At 44.9% G+C, this 23,803-nt stretch overlaps 1 protein-coding gene across 2 annotated transcripts in view; it reads left to right on the top strand.

The window, feature by feature from the left end:
- CLRN1 (clarin 1) overlaps positions 1–20,655 on the top strand; it is a 39,221-nt gene extending 18,566 nt beyond the window's left edge. The window contains exons 2-5 of one of the 2 annotated variants that reach the window (XM_030330644.1): positions 7,692–7,871; positions 8,838–8,853; positions 17,069–17,091; positions 20,390–20,655. In XM_030330644.1, coding sequence (XP_030186504.1) covers positions 7,692–7,871; positions 8,838–8,853; positions 17,069–17,091; positions 20,390–20,655 — 485 coding nt within the window. The remainder of the gene's footprint in view (positions 1–7,691; positions 7,872–8,837; positions 8,854–17,068; positions 17,092–20,389) is intronic. The other variant, XM_030330643.1, reaches the window with a different exon arrangement.
- Positions 20,656–23,803: the final 3,148 nt, after the last annotated feature.

Below are 23,803 nucleotides of genomic sequence, written 5' to 3'. Positions count from 1 at the left end.
GAGCTCGTCCTCCTCCGTGCCAAGCTGTCACCTTTGCTGAGGCCCTTGCTCACGTCTGGAAGAGCCTACACATTCCAGACCTTGCCCTCATGCTCTTTTGTAGTTCTAGGCAGGTTTATTTTTTTATTTTTTATTTTTTAAAAATTTTTTTTTTCAACGTTTATTTATTTTTGGGACAGAGAGAGACAGAGCATGAACGGGGGAGGGGCAGAGAGAGAGGGAGATACAGAATCAGAAACAGGCTCCAGGCTCTGAGCCATCAGCCCAGAGCCTGACGCGGGGCTCGAACTCCCGGACCGCGAGATCGTGACCTGGCTGAAGTCGGACGCTTAACCGACTGCGCCACCCAGGCGCCCCTAGGCAGGTTTATTGAGGTATAATTACGTACAGTAAAATTCATGCTTTTTAGGAGTACCGGCCTATGAATTTTGACTAATACATAAAGGCGCGTAAATACCACCACATTCAGGATATACAGCCTTCCATTACCCTCCAAATTACCCTTGTGCCCCCCTTTGTGGTCAATCTCCTCTCTCACTGCCAACCTTGGGCAAAACCTGATCTGTGTGCTGTCCTCATCATCTTGCTGTTTCCAGAATGTCACGTGTATGGAATCATACAACATGCAGCCTTTTGAGTGTAGTTAATTTCAGTTAGCATAATGCATTTCAGATCCATCCGTGTTATTGTATGTAGCAATAGTCCATTCCTTTGTATTACTAAGAAGTATGCCATTCTGTGGACAGGCCAAAGCTTGTTTATCCATTCACCAGTTGATCGATATTTAAGATGTTCCCAATTTTTGGCAAATATGAATGACGCCACTATAAACATCTCCATACAGATTTTTGTGTAGACATATGCTTTTAATTCTCTTAGACAAATATCCAGAAATAGGATTGCTGGGTCATATGTTAAGTCTATGTTCAGCCTTTTAAGGACTGAAACTATTGAATATCCATATGCCAAAACAAACAAACAAATTTAACCATGACCATATACAAAAAATAACTCAAAATGGATAACAGACTTAAATGTGAACCTAAAACTAAAAAATGTCTAGAAGAAAAACATAGGAGAAAATACTTGTGACCTTGCATGAGGCAAAGACTTCTTAGATTTGACATCCAAAACATGATACATAAAAGAAAAACAATTGATAAACTAGAACTCATAAAAATCAGAACTGCTTTTCAAAAGGCACTGATAAGAGAATGAACAGACAAGCCACGTACTTAGAGAAAATATTTGTGAATTACTTATCTGATAAAGGGCTCGTATCCAGCATGCATAAAGAATTCTCAGAACTCAGTAATAAGAAACAATCCAATAAAAAATGCACAAAAGATATAAAGAGACACTTCACCAAAAAGAGATATACAGAAGGCAAATAAACTCACAGAATAATGCTCAATATCATTAGTCATTTGGAAAATGCTAAGTAAAACTACAATGAGGTAAACGACACGCCTATTTAATGGCTACAGTTTTAAAAAGCTGCCAAGTGCCAGCAAGAATGCAGAAGGCTGGGACTCATACTTTGCTGGTGGGAAGGTTGTGAAATGACACAGCCACTCTGGACAACAATTGGCAGCTTTTACAAAGTTACACATACAGCACGAGGGGGTGGGGGGTGGGGGCAGGTGGACTATAAAGGAGAAATGGGGAAGTTCTTGGAATGGTGAAATTGTTCTATATATTGATGGTGGTGGTGGTTACATGACAGAATGAGTTTATCAAAATTCACAGAAGTATAGAGTGAAAGGGGAGAATTCTTTACTGTGTTAATTTTACTTTAATCTAAAAAATAGCAGGGGAGGGTTAAAAGCAAAGGCACAGATGCCCCTGTGTGACTGGGCTAGTTTACTTCTTTGTGCCTCAGGGTTTTTTGTTTTTTAAGTCTATACATTGAGAATAAAATGGCACCTTCCTTATGCTGTTGTAAGACTTAAATCTCCCTCATTTATGTTTTATGTTGTGACGATTAAAATATTTAGATCTCTCATCTATTCTCCAATTTATTAATTTTTTTTCTTTTCAAATTAGTGGTTTTGCTTTTTTTCCCCATTAGCTCATTATTTATTTATTATTATTTTTAATTTATATCCAAGTTAGCATATAGTGCAACAATGATTTCGGGAGTAGATTCCTTAATGCCCCTTACCCATTTAGCCCATCCCTCCTCCCACAACCCCTCCAGTGACCCTCAGTTTGTTCTCCATATTTATGAGTCTCTTCTGTTTTGTCCCCCTCCCTGTTTTTATATTATTTTTGCTTCCCTTCCCTTGTGTTCATCTGTTCTGTGTCTTAAAGTCCTCATATGAGTGAAGTCATATGATATTTGTCTTTCTCTGACTAATTTCGCTTAGCATAATGCCCTCTAGTTCCATCCACATAGTTGCAAATGGCAAGATTTCATTCTTTTTGACAGCTGAGTAATACTCCATTATACATACACACATATATATATATTATATATATAGTATAAATATAATATATACATGCATATATATATATATATATATACCACATCTTCTTTATCCATTCATCCATCTGTGGACATTTGGGCTCTTTCCTTACTTCGGCTATTGTCGATAGTGCTGCTATAAACACTGGGGTATGCGTGTCCCTTTGAAACAGCACACCTGTATCCCTTGGATAAACGCCTAGTAGTGCAATTGCTGGGTCATAGGGTAGTTCTATTTTTAGTTTTTTGAGGCACCCATACTGTTTTCCAGAGTGGCTGCCCCAGTTTGCATGCCCACCAGCAGGGCAAAAGAGATCCTCTTTCTCCGCATTCTCGCCAACGTCTGTTGGCAACATCTGTTGCCTGAGTTATGCTTCAATTTATGTTGTAAGAATTAAAACACTTAAGTTTCTAATTTATCCAATATAGGTAAAGTACCTGGAACATAGCAAACGCTATGTAACTTTTGGTTGTTGATTTTAGTCCTGTTGGTACTACTCATGTATTGCTCTTTGAGGAAGTTCGGTGATGAAATAACAGAGAAGAAGGGCACTTGGGGGCTGGGGTGGTCTGAAGATGGGGAGAGGCAGGCACATGGACTCGCGCACAGAGTGGAGGAAGTCCGTGAGAAGAGAACGAAGGACAAGGAGAGTGATTCTGAGTACAAGCCTGCAGTACTAATGTGGCATCAGCTGCGGGCTTTAATAAGTAACTCCCTTTCACTTGCAAAAGCTAATTAAGTAATTTCTGGAGGCCAGAAGTGACTTGGGCTGGATTTAATGACAGCCCCTCCACAGATCAAAACGTTCCAATCCTTTGTCTGTGTTAACAATCCCAAACCTAAAAGGAAGAAAAGACCAAACACTCCTACCTCCTAGATACACAGTATCCAATCTCGCTGAAGTGACACCTCCCGGTATTTATTTGAACGGTCTGCTCTCAGCTTCAGCCACAAGTCCTGTGAACGTTAGTGTGAAATGGAACGATGTTACCAGAGTCCTGGCCGATTGTTACAGACTCAGGGAATTTTCATCAAAAACAGAAACCTGAGAAAATGTAAATAATTGTGTAACTTGCAGGGATTAGTGCCCTGCTGGGTGACTTTTCTCACAAGGGTGGAAATTGTAAGAGACTTCATAAGAATTAGAATGCTCCATGTGACAATTTATTTTAGCTCCTAGCTTTTCTTTCCAGGGGGCAAATCAACGCAACTTCTTACAGTCTTTGTTTCATTTGGGTCACAAGCCGCAATTTTCAGACAGGCTTCACCTAGCTACCCTGAGACAAGGAGGTTGCCACCTCGTTGAAAGGGTGGGTAGATGGAGGCAGATTTTTTGATAACTGCTAGTAAAAACCAAATCAACAGCTGATCGAGCTAAGCACAGCAGGTTGGATCGATTGTGCGGTCTCAGCAGTTGGAGGCTCAGGAGGGCAGGGCATCCGCAGCATAAGGCTAGCTGGTTCACTGTGTGCCCCTAGAACACAGGGCAGGGTGGACCAGCAGAACACCCGTGAACTTTAACATCCATATTGCCGCTACGCCACGCACATGAGGAATTGTTGTACTCTATCAACCTACTCACCGATATCGTTTCTAAATGATGATGACTTTCTTTTTTTTTTTTTTTAATTTTTTTTTTCAACGTTTATTTATTTTTGGGACAGAGAGAGACAGAGCATGAACGGGGGAGGGGCAGAGAGAGAGGGAGACACAGAATCGGAAACAGGCTCCAGGCTCTGAGCCATCAGCCCGGAGCCTGACGCGGGGCTCGAACTCACGGACCGCGAGATCGTGACCTGGCTGAAGTCGGACGCTTAACCGACTGCGCCACCCAGGCGCCCCAAAATGATGATGACTTTCAAAGGTACAACCGCAACACCATTAACACAAACAACAAAATCAATGATAGTTACATAATATTACCTAATACCCAGTCCGTGTTCAATTTTCTCCGGTTACCTCAAAAGTGACTTTTATAAAGTGTTTGTTCAAATCACAAACAATATCCATACATTGTATTTAGCAACAAGTCTCTGAAGTCTCCCTTAATCTAGAACAGTCCCAGGAGTTTTCTGTCTTTATCTATCTACTATTTAGGTTTTCACTGAATAGAAAAGGCTTCCCAAGAAGTAAAAAAGCAACAAATCCAAGAGTTTCATAATGAAATATCCCTCAGTCTCTTTCTCCAGAAGCAATGTTACCAGTTTCATGTGTAGCCTTCTAGAAATAGTGTGGATAAGCATGCCTGGCCCTGAAGCTACTGTAGCGTGGTGACTTACAGTGAGGACAAGAGTTTGAATCTCCACCACTTACTACGTATAAATCTTGGGTATGTTACCACACCCCTGAGCTCTAGTTTTCTCCTGTGGCAGGTGGGATGTTGAAAGAATTAAATCAGATAAGCACTTAAATTATTTGTTATTATATACAGTCCCCTTTGGCTTTTTCCCAAATGATAGAATGGTGCATACTTCTATTTGTTTTTGCCATCTAACATACTTTGATAATAACTCCATATCTGTTCTTTTTTAAATTGAGAGAGAGAGAGAGAGCATGTGCAAGCAGGGCAGGGGAAGAGGTAGAGAATCTCAAGCAGGTTCCACATTCAGCACAGAGCCCAATGCAGGGCTTGATCCCACGACCCTGGTATCATGCCCTGAGCCAAAATCAAGAGTCGGACCCTCAACCAGCTGAGCCACCCAGGCACCCTCATACCTGTCCTTATAGATTCACATCATTGTTTGGACCATTTTCTTCCCTTGGCTTCTCTGCCATCCCATCCATGGATTTGTTCCTAAGTCACAAGCTCTCTTTCTCAGTCTCCTTGGCTGGTTTCTCCTCTCTCCTGTGCAGGGAAATGTAGGGGAGTCCCAGGGCCCTCCCCTTCTCTAACTACAGTCTCTCTGCAGGTGATAGCCATTCCTCTGGTTTTAAATACCAGGGGGAGGCCGTGGAGGCCCCTAGTCATAAAATTTAAGGAGACATTCACTCTCAGGCTCATGAAAGTGCAGGGTTAGCCCCGGAGAGTGATTACCCCCTTAAATTGCATGCCCTAAGCACTTTGCTTCCTCCCCCTTGGTTCCACCTCCCTAGATACCTCCACCTTCTCCCCAGAACTCCAGACACATGAATCCTATTTGGCACCTCTAATTGCATATTTTAAACAGGACTTCTGCCTTATTTCCCACTCCCATGCCCAAACCCACACCTTCTCCTTGTCTATGTCAGTTAATAGCATCACCATTTATTCCGCTGCTTATCCTTGAGTCCTTTCTTTCGACAAGTCCTATCTTCTATCTCCAAGATATACTCCAAATCTGATAACCTGTCACCACCCCCAGCTGCTAGCCTCCTGCCTCTTGCTGCTGTGAACACTCCCTGCCCTGGAGTCTCCCTGCCTCCACATTTGCCTTCTTTCCTCCCCCTACCCCCTTATACACACTAATCAGCAGCCAGAGTGACGTGAAGGAGATTGTGCCACTCTCCCATTTAACCCCTCTCCCCTCCCAGTGGCTTCCTAATGAATTTAGAATTAAAAGCCCACGCCTTACCATGGTCACATGGTCAGGAGACCAAGACCCAGAAGGTGCAACAATCTGATCCCAGCCTAGCAATCTCACTTCTGCCCCTTTTTGCTTGCCAGGTTCATTGCTGCCCCAGTGGTGTTCCTTCTCCCTGGAATGTTCTTCCCCAGATCTTATTATAGCCACTTCCTTTTCAGCATTCAGATGCCAGCTCAGGTATACCTCTGCTGACCACCCACACCCTTTCACTCAACCACTCAAAATTCCATTACCTTGTTTCATTTCTTTATAGCATTAGCACTACTATCTGAAAGTGTCTTATTGTTACCATTGCATAATAGCCTCCCAAAGCTCAGGGGCTTAAAACAAAAATTTATTAGTTCAGTTTGGCAGTGCTTGATTGGGTTGCAATTAAATAGCACCTGGGGCTGGAGTCATCTAGAGGTTTTTCTGGGTTGGACGTCCAAGACTCTTCACTCCCATGTCTGGTGCTCCTCTGGGTCGCCTTTTTCTCTAGCAGAGTAACTTGGACTTCCTGCATAACAGCTCAAGCCTCCAAGAGAAAAAAAAAAAAAAAAAAGGAACGGCTGGTCTTCTTATATAGGCTAGGCCTGGAATTGGCACGCTGTAGTTCTGCCATATTCAGGTGGTCAAAGCAGTCATAGGCCAGCCCAGGTTCAAGGGAATTGAGGAATGAATTCTACCTTTTAAAGGAGAAGTGACATGTGTGTAGAAGGAGAGAAGGAATTGATGGCGGCCATCTTTAGAGATAAGCTATCACATTTGTTTGTTCACTTGTCAATTATCTGTTTACTCCCATTAGGTTATAATCTCCATAAGACAATGGGGACCCTGCCTATCTTATTTTATGGCTCTCTTTCCAGCAGCCAGAACAATGCCTGGCACATACTAGGTGCCCAGTAAATAAATTAAGAAAGCACTTGATAAATGTTGGGGAAACTTAAATGGGCTGCACTAAACTTCCCCAGATTGGTCTCGCCAGGTTTGCTGATGCTGAGCATACTGATGCCACATCAGATAAGAGAAACCCTACATTTATAAAGTATTTCATTTCCTCTGCAAACAAGAAAAACTTGCCCTGAACACAAAATCTAGAAATAGATTTGGCATGTTTTCTAAATGGAAAATATTTCTCATATCACCAGAAATTATTTTCCCACAGCTTGTACTACATGAAAATATTGAAGTTGACTGAAAATACCCCATTTTTTAATCTTGGTGTGGACTAGAAACAATTTTTTCTTTTTTGGTAGTAAAAGAAATAGAAATACTTCCTGATGTTTGAACTCCCCCAGATATTCCCAAACCAAAAGTCTCATTTCAAGATAGATTAAAAAAAAAAAATGTCTACTGAGAAATGTCATTAAAAGTTTGGTCATCAACATGCACAGTTTTTGGTTGTAAAGCCAGCACTTGTTTATTCAAATAATTACATATGACCAAGGGCAGAAAAAATTCCTTCAACTCTCCTCTTTGTTGGTCTCTACTGGTGAGTTCTAGAAAATAATCCTGTGTTTAAACCTTTTTCTAAATCCCTTGTAAATTAGTAAGTGAGAATGTATTCATCGGAAGGATTTTAGTGATTTTTGAGGTTAAAAAGAAGAAGGATTTAATTTTTGAAATTACATTTGCAGACTATCACTAATGAAAGTTCTTCTAATCTTTGTTTTATCTTTAGTTTTCCCAGATTTGCTCAAAGTGATCCCCTTGAGCATCCACGTCAACATCATTCTCTTCTCCACGATCCTGGTTGTTTTAACCATGGTGGGAACGGCCTTCTTCATGTATAATGCTTTTGGCAAGCCCTTTGAAACCCTTCATGGCCCACTAGGGTTGTATCTTTTGAGCTTCATGTCAGGTGGGTACAAAATTCTCCTTCTGAAGACAAATGTGCCTTCCAGTGTGTCAAAAGACAGGTCTACCTAAATGTAGTTATAGTACATATAGATGGATGCCCACTGTAGTGTTATGTATGATTATGAAAGTAGAGAAAAATATAATTATCCAACAATGGGAAATTTGAGATACACATTATGATACTCTGTATGAATAAATGATGGTGACATTAAATCACATTTTGAAGATGTAATCAAAAGGATGCATGCTTGTATCAAAAGTGAATAAAACAGTGTATAAGATTTTATAACTATATATAAATATGGACAATATATAGGAGTATATGTATATTGTACATATACTCTCTCTAGCCTCCATACAGATACACAGAAAGAGAGAGAGAGAGACCATTATATTTGCGGTAGTTACCTCTGAGCAGGGAAATTATGTGTGATTTTCACTTTCTCTCATGCCTTTTAATGTTTCCAAATGTTCAATAATGTGCATTTATTTATTCACAATCAGAAAAACAGGAGCACCTGGGTGGCTCAGTTGGTTGAGTGTCTGACTCTTGATCTCAGCTCAGGTCTTGATCTCAGGTCATAATCAGAAAAATAAATACAAATCATGCAAAAGAAGTGAAGGGCCAGTGTTCTGCCCACATGAGTTGTAATATTCAAGCCTTTAGGTACTTTGTGTAGCCTAACGATGTATGTATCTGGGAAAAAAATAAACTCTAAACTCAGCAATCAGTTCATCAATAAACATGTCCTACTCAATAACCAAGGCAGATGGAAAAGAATACAAACTCAAGGTAGTGCCTCAGGGTGCTTAGGATATAGTTACAAGGAGAAGAGAAAGATGAGAAAATAAAAAAATGTATACATAACTCGTATGTAGCGTTTCTATGGAAGGCCTCTCATTTCACCACATTTCAGACTTGCAAAAAGACGTAGTACTTTGTCATAGTCCCAGGAAGCATCCATAGTTCTGTTAATGATTCCGTGTAGAGATGCGAGGTTACAACTCACACCAGCCAACAGTGGATTGAAAATCCCTGTTAGAGGGGTCCCTGGGTGGCTCAGTTGGTTAGGCATCTGACTTGATTTTGACTCAGGTCATGATCTCACGGTTTGGGAGTTCGAGCCCCACGTTGGGCTCTGTGCTGACAGGGCAGAGCCTGCTTGGGATTCTCTGTCTCCCTCTGTCTTCTGTTCATGCTCACTCTCTCCCTCTCTCAAAAATAAATAAATAGGGGTGCCTGGGTGGCTCAGTCGGTTGAGCGTTTGACTTCGGCTCAGGTCATGATCTCCCATTTTGCGGGTTCGAGTGCCTCATCGGGCTCTGTGCTGACAGCTCAGAGCCTGGAGCTTGCTTCAGATTCTGTCTCCCTTGCTCTCTGCCCCTCCCCCATTTGTGCGTGTGCGCGCGCGCTCTCTCTCTCTCTCTCAAAAATAAACATTTAAAAAAATAATAAGTAAATAAACATAAAAAAAATCCCCATTAGACTGTTTCCTTCCCTGACGTTGCCCTTTAACTGTCGGCAGGCCCCAGGCCCTTCTTTGTCTGGACACGGCTCCCTTCCCCTAGCACAAATCAACTCTGGCCACAAACCTGCAAAGCTCCTTCTCTATGAAGCAGAGCCTTGTGGTTAACAGGGGCTCAGTCGCCTTGCAACAACACCCCAGCCTCTCTCCATCGGTACCTGAGCGCCCATCTCAGAGTCTTGCCTCATCCACATCTTGCTAACCAAATAATTCACTTAACCAGAGCAGTTCTCTCTCTCTTGTGGGGGTTCTGCTAATATTTTCCCCACGTCTTTCACCAGCAGATAGCACAGTTCTAAACTGTGCAGCAACAGTGACCCTAATACGGCAGAGACCAGTCTTTCTCATCCTGGCATGTCCAGCAAGGGCATCCAGCGTGAGGCTGTGCGCACAGTAAACACTTCAGTATGTGTTTGTGGACTTGAAACATCAAACCCAGAAGGAGGTGTTAGCTGGGGCACTTAGTACCCGTTAGAGAAATCGGAATTCAAATGGATGGGATTAGCAGAGCAGGCCCACAGAGGCAGAGGAAAAGGGCCGGGGGAGAGATGGGGTGAGATATGTAAAGGAAGGCTGAGGGCCTCGAGACCAGGGCAGAGGAGCAAGCACACAGGGGCAGGGTGGGGACAGAAAGACCGACAGAGTGATGTAATCTCACAGGTAGGGCCAGGTGAGAAGTGGATGTTGGCTTTACCTCCGTGCTCCCCCAGCATAACAAACCAAACTGGTAGATCTGGGTGGTGTGCTATTTTAGTGAAGGCCATTAACTCAATCAGAGGCTAGCCAGAAAACAGAACACGCGCTACTTTCCCGGAGGGAACATAATGTTCAGCAGTGGTTCTTAGAGTGGGTCCCCAGACCAGGAGCCTTTCCTTACCTGGGAACTTGATAGAAAAGCAAATCCCCACCCCAGACCTGCTCCTGCACCGGGAACTCTGGAGGGGGAGGGGTGTGCTCAGCAATGTGTTCAACAAGCCTCTCAGGTGATTCTGCTGCAAGCTCTTGGGGACCAGGGCCGTCAGGGACTGATTGCACAGGTGTCAGAGGACCAGCAGCACAGAGAGGAGCCCCTGGGGTAACTCCGAGACGGCGCTCTCAGAAAGCAGCCGCCATTCCCAGGGCTTAAAGATCTGAAGAACAGTCTGGAGTTACCAGAACCTGGTGGCTTGAGAGAGGCTGGGGCGCTTGGTCTCAGCCCTCTGAGGAGATGACAGTGTCGCGGGACACCCGCAGCCGCTCTGGGAAGGTCGAGGGGCCTGGGAAGTCCCCCAGTGCTCCGTCCCACTCGTGTCCCCTCCCCACGGCTGTCTGTTGACAGAGCATAACGGGAAGCAGCTGACAAGGCAGACTAGAGACTGGGGAGTCTTGACCCAGCATCACAAAGCAGAGAAAAGACTCGTACGAAGCCCAGACACGGCAGCTTATTAACTGGCACAGCCATCTCGCACTCCAGCCTCTGAACGGAATTCAGAAGAGCAGCCCATTTGGAAGACAAATTATTTGACAGTTTTAACGGACGACCAAACTAACGGTATTTGAAAAGCGAGATGACTCCGAGAATGCAGCATTTAATCCAAGTCCCAGATCTTATCTCGGCCCTTGGCCAAGTCTGATGCGAAGAAAACCTGAGCACAGAAATATATGCGGGAACACACAGACCCTGCGCTTACATTATATCTTATTTATCTTTGAACTTGTTGCAAAAGCAGGCCCTCAATAAAGGTTTGTGGATGAGGGAAGGAAGAGACGGGGAGGAAGGGAAAGAAGGAGCTAGCTCCAGATCTGTCTCGCAGAAGGTAAAGGACAGGTGTTTTGCACATCGTCTGCTTTTTAAAGCCCCCAATCCTTGTTTTTAAATAGCAAAACTTTCCATCACTTTTTAAAACAAAACACGTGTCAGCGTCAAACGGACTGATGGTTTGTGACCTTTGGGGGTAAACAGATCACTCTTGAATCGCAGACTACCTCATTCAGCTTCAATATACATACAGTAAGCAGAAGCCCCTGGAGTTTTGGAAATGCTTATCCGAAGTTATAATATTCATGGAGATCCCAGCTCTAAACCCTCATCGTGGAAGGATGGGGATTACGGTCTTATCACAAACACTCTAACTATGAGCCAACAGATAAACACACAAAGAGGGGACAGCCTGTGTTAGGAAGTCATTTTGTTCCCATATGAGTCACACTCCATTAAAAACCCCTCTGTTGGCCGGCAGTGGGGGGTGTGGGGAAGAGCAACTCTTTTCCACTGAGTCTCCTCCCCTGTTTCTCTGCCCAGGCAGCCCTCCTCAGAGTCAGCAGAGAAAATTCCTTCCTCCTCAGACCTCCTTTCTCTTCTTCTCCCACTCAGTCCTGGGTTCCCCAAGATGCCCCCTTTCCTCATACCGATATCATTTGGATCTGTCTACTCCCTTGCTGGATGGGGACCCAAGGCTTGGCATCCTGAGGCATGAAGATACGGGAGAAGGAAGGAGAAGAGGTGTTCCTTCCACACTGCCGGGGTAACGGAGCTATGAGCCTTTCCTCATGTGTCCCAGCACGCATGCCAGACCCTGGAGACAGAGAAGGAAAGAGAACAAACCTTTGGATTAGGCCACCAAAGGTTTCAGGCACCAGCGCTTGCTCATGCTATGGCCCGATAGCCTGTCGCCCTCTTGGACCAGACGCTCCTTCTACTACTTATGGCTTCCAGTTTGGTTCATCTTATTCCTCAGCCCTCTTCATGTAGCATCTCTGTCCACCATCACTGTGCATGAAACACAGGCAACGCAGTTCACGTGCTCTTTCTCATCTTGTCAGTTATAAACTAGATTTGAGAAACCATTCCCCAAGTTAGGATTTTAGTAATACCTCAATGGGTTCCCTTAGTTCATTTTGGGCAGTGATTCTCTTTCTGGACTCTACATTAAAATCACTCGGAAAACTCCCTAAAGGTGCTGATGCCAGGCCCCGTGCTACACTAATTAAATTGGGGTCTCTGGGGGTGGGGCCTGGGTACAGGTGTTTTTATAAATCTCTCTCGGGTAATTCTAATGCGTGACCAGTATTGAGAACCACCGATTTAGGTGCATACATATCCCTTATTTAACAAACCCTGACTGAATGCCCACTATGTGCCGGCCATCATAATAGGAACTGGTGATGCCACAACCAATTAGGTACACACAGTCCTACTTTCGTGGAACCTACAGTCTAGCAGGAGAATCAAACAAAAGCGTACATAAGCAATTAGAGATGACACTCAATCCCGTAAGGGTGATCAACATGCTGCTATAATAGAGAATGGAAAGAAAGAAGGGATGGGGCTTTGATGCAATGGGCAGCAAGTAGTTCTAAGGATTCAAAGGAGCTGAGGACCCCTAGAGACTTTCCCAAGGAGAGGAGAAAGCACTCGTGAAGACTCTAAGGAAAGAGGTCGGCTTGCTGTGGGAACTGAAAGAAGGCCCAGGTGGCTAGGTGTAAGTAATGAGGGGGAAATGAGAGAAAAAAAACAAAAAACAAAAAACACCAACATTATTATCAAGACCTGTTGATGGCAGTTAATGTCAGACCTCAAAAGTCAGCCAGGGTAAATCTTTCAGAATTGATTCTAATTACATTGAGAAACTTGTGAAAGAGTTTAAGGAGACATGAGGTTGCTGATTTACCTTTTAAGAAATGTCTGGTGAAAGACTAGGCTATATTGCCTTGGACATGGAGAGAGATGAATGGATTCTAAAAACATTTTGAACGTAGATCCAAAAGTAAAGCCTTTTGCCGGTGGCCGAAGCAAGTCGACAGTGGTGGCATTTACCAAGACGAATAAGACAAGGGGAGGAATAGACTTAGAGTTCAGGGCAAGAAAGATGTGGAAGGAGGAGCTTAGCACTAGAAATCAATGTTCTATTTGGGGCATGTCAACTCTGAGACCCTAGGAGGTATGTGAGTAGAGATGGCAAGTAGCCAGTGGGATATATGAGTCTGGAGCTCAGAGAAGAGGTCTAGACAAAAGACATAAATTTAGGAGTTGTCAGGATATAGATATTATTTAAAGCAATGGAAATGGATGAGATCATCTGGGGAGAGAATGTAGATAGAGAAAAATTGGCCTAGGACCAATCCCCGAAGAACACCATCAGTTCACTTTTGGGTTGAGGAGGAGCGGCCGGCAAAGGACACTGACTAGGTGTGTCTAGAGGGGAGGAAGGAAAACCAGGAGGTCATGATGTCCCTGAGGCTATAAGACAGGGGTGTTTAAGAGTATTGCTGAACAGTGAGCTTTGTGAAAGCATAAATGGGAGAGTAAATGGGAGGGGAAGGCAGAATGGGGAAAGCAGGGTTGAAAACACTTCCCTCCATGTTTCTAATACAGTGGGAGAGAGAGAGAGAGAAATGTACACAAATTAGGGAGGTAGAGAAAGAGAGGGAGCCAAAGAAGAAGCGTCTGGGCATGGAAGCGACTGGATCCACAGTTTCACACTGGGGCACTGATACATGAGTGTCTGCCTTTCTATACTGCATTCTAGAAGTTTCCCAGTTGATGGCATAGTCCCAGATCTGCAAGGAGAAGAGAAGAGGCCAGGTAGAAGACTTTCCATGGATCATGCATAGAACATTCTAGATAGTTCAGTGAATACTCTCTGAAAGTGATATGAGAGGTATTGGCTCAGGCCTTTTGGAGGTGGTGAAAACCTCCAAAATGTGGGCTTATTGCAAATTGTATTTATTACGTCTTCTCTTACACATAGTATCATGTTAGGAGTTATACCAAGCAAGGCAAACAAATACAATGGCTGCCTTCATTTAAAAGGGAGATGTTCCTGATATGGGCCTAATTAATTATGATAATTACAACTATGGCATGGAACATAAACAAGCACAGTCACATATGAAACACACAGACAGGAAAATAAAGAGCAGTACAAAAATAGATGAAGGCTTACATTACATATCAATTTCCATGCTCCAAATATCCTGGCCTCTGTAATATGTCTAGGACATATTACTCTGTAACTGTGGTCAGAAACTCTCCAGGTCTTGTTTCCACTTCAGTCCTTATGGAGGAGCTGTTATCTAAAGTCTGAGAAGGGAGATACAGGGATATCCAGGCATCAAAGCAGCTGAGCCTGAGCAAAGCTGAAGGACGGGATTGTGGTAGGAAAAGTCGGCAACGACAGTATTCTACTGGCTTCTCAGCATAGACTTTAGGAAGGAGGCCACAGAAGGAAAGAAGTAGTATTAGCCAGCCCGTGATGGCAAAGGACCAGAGATTCTTATTTGAGGTGCCGGTGGCAGCAGGGCAGTGACAGGATTGCACTCCAGGTTACTCATGTCGAGGGTGCTGGAAAAGGTTAACGCACTTTGCCCTGTACCCGGCCATGACCTCGTGCAAGGAGATGTTCAATCTTGTTCTATCACAAGCGCAAACAGACTCCCTTCCTATTCAGAACACGCAAGTGTGTCTTCCTTTCTGTTTGTTTTAGAGTCTCAGCGCAAGTCCTTGCTATGATCTCTAAAGCACCACTTGATGCGCCTACCCCAGGACCCCGCCAGCCCCTGCCCCCACACGCGGCTCACCTCTTACTCCTCTCTGCATGGCTCTCTGCCTCTCTCTGCCCAAACCGCCCGGGTCCTCTGCGCACACTGTTCCCTTACCCCAAAATGCTCTTCCCTTCACTTACCTTTCTCATTCCTTGACTTTCTTCAAGAGGCACTAAAACATCATCTTCTCCCTGAGGCCTCCCTGGCCACCCCCTTCCCTGCTTTATTTTATTCCCCTTAGTGCAAATCACACTCTGATAAGTGACAGAATGTCCTCGCTTATCTAGTTATTGCCTCTTCTCCACTGTCTCCACCACTGACAGCCCCATGAAGACAGGGATTTCTGTCGGCTCATCCAGGACTGTATCACCAGGGCCCAGAACGCTGCAGTAGGCACCCAACAAATATTTGTTGAATAAACGAATAGAGCAGAAGTAGCTCTGTGTATTTTCTGAAACAAGGGATATTCTCCTTTTCTGAGAGTCGATTCAAATTAGAAAAAAGATCGCGTTTTTAGATCATTTCTTCTTTGCACAAATCACTGCTCTACTGACATGACATTTGTAAAACTTAAGTTAGATGTGGGTTCTTCAACTCTCCAGTACAGGAGATGAGGAGAAAAAGCTGAACCTAACTGGTGGTGTTCTTTCATCCACACCTTCTCTTTGGAAATGCGTGACCAAATTTCTCCCCATCAAGACCTCAAAATCTACTCTTAGGTATTAACTTGTTTTACTTGTCCTGCTGTCCCTTTTCTAGATAGCAGCCACTGGTCTCTACAGCAGGGTGAAGACTGAACCGCTTTCATTTGCGGAAGAAATTATTGCTGGAGACCTCACCTTTGATAACTGGCTTTCTACTGAGATTGCATAATTTCACAGAAAATTAGTACCTACACCTGCAAAGCTGTGGCTTTTCCACCTCCATTTATCATCTTTCAAGACTCCTTAAAGAAGGAAATTATCAATTTATCATTCTGCAGAGGCAATGGAATGCCTCTAGTATTTGTCATCTGTAAGAGAGCTTAAAGATGACGTGCTAGCTTTCTGGAAATGTTGGCCATTACTTTAAATGGAATTGAAATTCTAATTTATTATTTCCCACAATACAATCTTAGTGATAATAGGAGAATGTATCAGAGCTTTTTTTTTTTTTTTCACCTTTGAGGACACATTTCCCCTGAAGCCCACGGTACCCTGGACTCACAGAGATCCTGGCAGGCTGTTCTCACCCATCACGGCATAGTCACCCTCACGATCAGCCAGGGATGAAGAGGCAGCTCTCTTGCTGGCCGTGACCTTTGCTCCCTATATTGTAGGGACTGGAGGAGAGAGGCGTCCAGCTCTGCAGTCCCAGAGAGCTGCCAGAGGAGAGTCATGAGTGTGCAATGTCTAGCACATTACAAATGTTTGTTAATTGACTGGTAATTCATTGTGTGACGGCTCTATAACTCAGCTATCCTTTTCAGTCAGGGATTAACTCAGTAATCAGTCATTAAAGGGGGAAATAAATATTACAGTACCAGCCAGATGGCAGGGCAATCAAACACATAAAGGAAAATGGCTGGTCTCTGGGTAAGACGCATGACAGCAAAACGTGGGTCCTGTGCCTGGTTATGTCCCAAATTCTAGCTGGAGCACGTCTTGGCAGGCTTTCCTACATCTAATGTACTCGAACCTTCCTCATGAGCAGGAGCGGTGTTGGTCAGACAAACACGTGAGGCATCTGTCCAAAGGGCCCTGGCTGAGTTTGGACTCCTGGGGAACATGGATAGCTGGGAAAAGGAAGAAGGAAGCACGCAGGCCTGATCCTAACATTTGTGAGGCCTTGAGCAAGACTATTAATGACAGTCCACATACCACATGTCTAAACATTTGAAAGTCATAAGCTAATAAACTATTCAATGAGACATGCTCTATCCGTCTGCCTTGACAACATCTCCCCATAAGGACCTGGAAGGCCACATTCGCATTTAAAATTCTGGACCTGAATGCGGTGACAGAGAAGAGCTGGCCCCTGTCTGTCCACTTCCCTCCTCTTGCTTGGTTCTATCCACACTGCAAAGGGCCCCACGTGTACACTCTACTGTGTATCTGAGCTCTGACTGCACCCTCACAGTAGCTGTTCCTTGGCCATCTTCAGGCCTCAGGGCTGTGCAACACCAGCCACAAAGTCTGCCCTTAGAGTGACTGCTCCAAAGAAGACAGATACCCATGCAGCCCTGGAAATGCACTCAGGGCCGTTTGGGGAGGGAAGTCCCAGGTCCCAGGAGCACGAGCTAGAATGTGGGTGAGGGACTCAAGATGGGCTCATCCCATTGACCCTCACCGGAGGGTGAGGAAGGGTCTTTCTAGAAGAGAGAGAGCAGCACCCTCTAAATGTGGGACCCAGAGCAAGGAGCCCCCTTGCTGGGGACTAAGGGCCATATTGGAAAAGTGCTAAGCCCTATTCCCACCATCACCCCCTTCCCTTACACACCTCTCCCCGTGTGCCTGGCATCCAGGCCACAAAGAGAAGATACGTTTCATGTGTATCTTTTGGTCCATAGGTTGTAGTTATCCTTGGTCCCACATCTCTTTTAGAGCCATGGACAGAGAGAAGCAAAGATACCCTAACATCACAGTAAGTTGTTTCCCTTCACATCTCTTCACAGTCACAGGGTTGGCAAAAATTCAAGCAAGATTATTGTGCTCCGACTCTTAAATGATAAAGTTGACCCCATGGTCAACTCCAGAATCCAGAACAGAATCTCAGACCATCCTCTCAACTACTGGACCATGCGCTCTGTTTTGGGAGCTTGCACGCTTGGATGACTAGCTATGGTGAAAGGCTGCGAGTCTTAAGATACCCCAAGCAACCTTTACTTCAGGAATTTGAAATGCAGTCTCACTATGATGCTGTCTCCCTAACAAAGTAATACCTCTAAAATATTTAACAACTCGAAAAGGAAACCTAGCTTGAATTTTCCTTTCAAGCAGGAAGGAAATAACAGTGTTTCGCTTCTGTCTGAAATTCACCATCTCCTCAGACAAAGAAAGTTCTTCTGGTAAAAGCAATGGCATTTTCTCCACAATTTTCAAATGAAAGATAAAGAGAAAACAGCATTGCAGCCTTTTTGTTGGATCTAACAAGAAAGGAATAATACGATTTTGCCAGGGGAGAGCTCTGGTTTTAAGCTCCGAATACAAAAATAGGCTGACGAATTTTACAAAGGAATACTCTCAACTACTGCGCTGAGGCTGGTGAGAAGTGAAGTTTCAAGAGAACTGCATCATTTGATTATTTGGGGGTATATTACGATGATGATCAAGCGGATGGGTCAGCCCTATGCAAAATTCTAAAATGAAAGAAATGGGATAGCTCCTTCCCTGCCCTTCACCTCTTACTCCCACAAGATCCTGTCTCTACCTCGATCCCAATGCAAACCTGACCTTTAGAAAAGGAATGGGGGCCATCATTTGCATTATAGCTCCTCATGTCCAGACCACTCCCCACACTGGTCCAGCCTCCCTTTGCTCAGCTAACTTTTCCTACAGCTACTTCCAAGGAACCTTCCATGATGCTGCCCACCCTCTCAGTAATAGCCACCTGTACCTCCCTTGCTATTACACTCACTGAAATCGGTTTACAATTGTCTTATGTGTGTTCCCTACCCTATTCTATTCTCTGTTAGAGCAGAAACCATATGTATTTTCTTTAACGTTTACATATCCACCATTATCCCTGAGCTTGGCACATAGCATGCCGAGTGGAATCAATGAATGAGTGAATTAATGAATGGGTACTGAAGCCAGTATATTGCTGCTCCCAGGGTATCTGAATAAACTTTAACTGAAGGGCAAAAAGCACTTACCCATTCTAAAGGAGTCATAAACCTAATGGGAAAGTATTTGGAGGAACAAAAGCCTGTACTGTATTCTTTTGGGGGGCTTATCCGAAACAGTCAGGGTTTTTTTGGGGTGGGTGGGGTGGGGGTGGGGGGTAAGGGATTGTGGCAAGGACTTTCAAGATGAAAAGAGTACACAAAAAGCGTAGGAATAGCTACTGATTAGTAAGCATTTATATGTGTCAATTCTAATGACAAGTGCTAATCGTGCATCATCTCCATTATTCACATTTTAGAGATGAGAAAATTGAGACTTGGAGATTAAAATTGCCTAATTTCACAGAGTAAGTGGAGGAATCAGGGTCCGAATCCAAACTGGTTTGACCCAAGTTAGAAGACCATCTCAACAAGTCTCCTATTAATTCGACCCCCACTGAGGTGGCCTGGGATGCAACACTAGCTGTGGAAGGCCTGGGCACCTTGCTATCCACTTGCCGCCTGCTTCTGTCCTCTGTGCCACCCACCCATCTGGGGGTCTCCCATTCTCCATCTTCAGGGAGAGGGCCTCTCAGAACTTCCAGGCACCACTCAGTATGGAGTGCTCCTGTCCTGCAGGGAGATCACCCACACCACAGCTTTAAGATTAGATTAGGCTACCAATGAGTAGTACATGAGGGAAAAATAATAATAGTGGATTAAACAAAATAGATATTTATTTTTCTTCCACATAAAAACCTAGAGTTTGAAGTCTAGGGTTGGCCTGGTAGCTCCAGGTGTCTGAAATCCATACTCCTCCATTCTTGTTTTTCTATAGTACATGGCTTCCATTTCTGAGGCCACCTGGTCCAAAATGTCTGCTGGAGCTCCAGCCATTGCATCCATATTTCAGCTACAGGAAGGAGGAAGGGGGAGAAGACAGGGCAGCCATCTGATACATGCATACTTCAAGGAAACTTTTCTGCCCTCACCCCGCCCCTCTCAACCAAACAGTGAGGCCTTTATTCAAGGCAGCCACACACACCCAGGTAAAAATCCCGAGTTTTGTTAGACACAAGGAGAACAGATACTGTTGCCTCAATGCTTTATGTATGGCCCCCTTTGCTCAGGGACTCCTCTGGGCAGCCGTGGCCAGGTGGGAGCTGGAGGAGAGAGGATCCCTTCTGAGGGAGAGGTCATGGAACTCTTCTGAAGGAAGCCCTAGGCCCTTTCATAAGGGGGCTGCATGGCTGGAATTTTTTCTGCATGGTCTGTGAAGTACAGAGAAATTTGTTCTCTTAAAGTCACATCACAGCAGTGGCTGCTTTGTAGCTGGATCCCACCATTGTGCTTTGAAGGTGCCCAGCCAGCCATTCAGCCCACTCATCACACAGAGAGGAACATCTCCCAGTCTTCGTGACATCAGCTTGATTCTACCCTCCCCACCTCCACCAAATCTTCTTTGCTCACGGACATAACTCAGGCCCCCCGCCCATCACTTGGAGAATCAGGCTCATGATTACAAACGTGAAATGCTATATTTTTGGAGAAGGATGCCAATGAGGGTGATGGTAAAGGCTTTCTTTAGTTTCCACGCTGACCCTCTTCCCTGCCCCTTACAATCGGGAAATATTTGTGACAACACATTGTTTGCTCCTTCTGTTGCAGGCTCCTGTGGCTGTCTTGTCATGATACTGTTTGCCTCTGAAGTGAAAATCCACCACCTCTCAGAAAAAATTGCAAATGATAAAGAAGGGACTTACGCCTACAAAACGCAAAGTGAAAAATACACCGCTTCGTTCTGGGTTGTTTTCATTTGCTTTTTTGTTCATTTTTTGAATGGGCTCTTAATACGACTTGCTGGATTTCAGTTTCCTTTTGCAAAATCTAAAGACACGGAGACGACCAATGTAGCTGCAGATCTAATGTACTGAAAGGCAAATATTCCTGTGATCTGCCAAGTAAGGGAGTCGACTTGCTCTGGTCACTTGGAAATGGTTAATTTTGTCCGTCCTTTCAGATGCACAAATGAAAGCATCCAAGCCCTCCGTGGCAATGTTTACAAATGAGGTACTAAGGATACAGGCTCAGTAAGGGGAGCAGAAGGAAGGTTTGAGAAGGTTGTTTTACTTCATGGGAACTGCGTGCTTAAAGCTCTTGACTAGAAGGGACAAATTGTTACCCTATGTACGCATCAAAGTGTAAAATACCTGCTCCATCAGGAAGGAATGAAAAGGCATGGGGACTATGTTTTAATACAAACAAATACGATTTCTGATACATCCACACATTTGTTGCCAGAGATACCAGGAAATAAAGCTGGAATCGCTTTCCTAAAATGATAGCGCACTAAGTGAGCATTGATGAAAAGTATCCACATGCTTTTTTTTTTTTTTTAAGTTCGTTTAAAGCACAGTCTTATTATCCATGCCTGTTGGTCAAAATTTGCAAACCTCTAAATGGAAAAAAAAAAAAAGGCAGGTGGGGAAACACAGTACTTTAAACAGACATACTTGCTGGGACCACTGACGAATCATGCAAAATGACTCTTCTTAGTAAACTTAATGCAAATGACTCACTGGGGCTGTTGTTTCTAACTTTAGTGTCTTTAAGCACTAATTCCCACTTATGAAAATTACATTACATTCTGGGATTGTGATGGTATCACTACATCTCGGTTTTTGGCCTAGCTGTCACAAAGCATGACCCAAGCCCATTTTCTTTTTCCTGAATTACCCATGAAATTGACCTGCAGCTGACCAAAGACCACAAGTGAGTCCAAACAGACACTTCCTCTGTCCCTGACCTGCTGCCCTCAAGAAAGCGCTCAGGAAGAAGCAGAGAATGACAGAGAATACACCACCAGGCCCCTCACCACAGCTGCTGGGTACTTAGCCGCCATACAAGAGGTTCTGAAAGTGCTCACTTAAAAAAAAACAAACAAACAAAAAAAAAACTTTTTCCCTTTTGGAACAATTTACAAGAAACAAATGACTGCTTATATCCCTGATAAGTAACTTGCTCTGTGGGTGATCCGTGGCCCATAGGCTGACATCAGAATACACCTTTACTTTCCAGATGCCTGTCCCCACGCCTTTATTCAGGAAATACACCCGGAGAATTTCTAGAGACCACAAGTCAGTCTGGCAATGAAAGGATGTTAATTCTAGCTCAGGCTAGTGGAGCCCAGTGCTGGAAGTCTTCATGCAACAGTTAAACACAGAAGCCTCCGTAGCTGGGAGGGGGCAGGAAGGCCCAAGGACCTTCCCCACGCGGTAATTGGCCTGAGATCCTGGAAAGCCAGGCCCCCACATTCTCATTTGACCTCTCTCTCTTCTCAGAGGTTTGAAAAACTTCTAACACCACGCTTTCTTCAGGAAACAAGTCCCCAGTTGTTCTCTCTTCTGTAAAAAGAGAAAAGTCGGAGCAGCGGCTGAAAATCTAATGAGAACCTAATAGGCGAACTAACAATGGTCCCTGGATGGGAAGTCGAGGCAGGGCTGCTGGTCCCTGCAAATCGTGCCACACACAAAAATAAAACAAGATACAATCTGGGCCCTCAGAAGAGTGCGCTTACATTGTGTCCCTTTCTTCTCTCCGACGAAATGTGTGGTTCCGGTGGCCTGTGACCCTTAGAAGAGGGATCTGGCCAGGACTCCTTTTGTGGCTCCCTCTATGGGGATCAAAGGCGCCGAAGAGTGACACTCATTATGCTGTGTCCGACCTCCCTCCCCAGGTGGCAGCCAGCATCCTCACATTCTCTCAGGGATGCGGGGCCCCCTGCTGGCTCTGGGGCTGCAAACACAGTTCCACGGTCTGTTGGTCGGTTTCCTTTCCACTTGTCTGCAGCCGCCCTCATCAGCTCGGAGAATACCCAGGCTCATCACGCCGGGGTGGGGGTGAGGGGAGGAATGGGGAGAAGCTATGAAAGCCGTCCCAAGTCGTTCGGGGTACCCCCTGCAGTGAACGTGCAAGACACGTTCACGGCCATAGGAGGAAGCTTCGGGACTAAACAAGTGCAGACAGGGTGGGCTACAGGAGGAGGAGGGCGCCTCACCTCTGTGCGCTTTCCACAAAGGTCTTTTGCTCTCATGGCCCCATCTGCTCCCTCAGAACAGCTGCTCTCAAGTCACTTCACAAGCATTCAGGGCGGATCAATCTGGCTGGTGGCTCACACATTACACAATCTTAGGGCGATTCCTCTCCTCTCCCTCTGCCCGTGTTTTTAGGGAGAGCCTGGTGGGGGGCTGCCCCCTCCCAACTCTGGTGGAGGGAGGATGGGTTCGCCGGGGCAGTATCAGGGTGCACCAGCTTGGAGGGAAGCGCGAGTTGCTATTAGAACGGATATGGTCCGGACCATTTACTGATGGAAACCTGAGCAAGAGGCAAGGGAGGGAGAGACTCTGGGGGCTGGAAATCAGGGTGCTTTAACCTCTCTCTCAATTGTCCCCAACTTCTCCCCTTCCAGCAAGATCCAGTATAGGTAAAAGTGTGGTTGTTACAGAAATGCTTCGTCAAGGCCAGTCCCAAGCCATCGGCCTGGTTTTTCTAACTCCCTTGCTGTCCCCCATCCTTCTATTTAGATGTTTGGAGCCTGCACTGTGTGGGTGCTCAGTGTTGGATCTGGTGGCATACCAGTTCTCAACCCCTTTCAACATGGCAGTCGTTTCTGGATCAGGGGTGATGGCTCGTTCAGCAGATAAGCCGCCTCCTCCAAGTGGCAAGGGACAAAGCAATGCTGGTCAGTTTAGAGAAACAGGTACCTGCTCCTTGAAACTAGAGAGAGAAAGACTGGGCAGGAGTGGGGCCCTGGCTTCTGGGATGAAGTTCGCCCTCAGAAAACACCTTCTTGCTCCTAAAAGTGCTACTGTAAATTTAATAAGTGTATGCTCTGATTTACAGACTTCGTGACCATCCCTCCTTAGATAACATCTAAGTGTACATCTACAGGTACGTCTATAGTGTCCCGCCCAGAGCTGGGACTCACCAGCCTATTCGGAAAGACTGAATGAGTCCGAGGCTGAGCGGACGACCTAAGTTAGAAATCTCCAGAAAGCGTTGCCTACAGAGCCTATCCAACAG

The sequence above is a fragment of the Lynx canadensis genome, chromosome C2, assembly GCF_007474595.2.
Source record: "Lynx canadensis isolate LIC74 chromosome C2, mLynCan4.pri.v2, whole genome shotgun sequence".
Classification (NCBI taxonomy): Eukaryota; Metazoa; Chordata; class Mammalia; order Carnivora; family Felidae; genus Lynx; species Lynx canadensis.
This window is presented reverse-complemented; position numbering and strand designations above follow the sequence as displayed.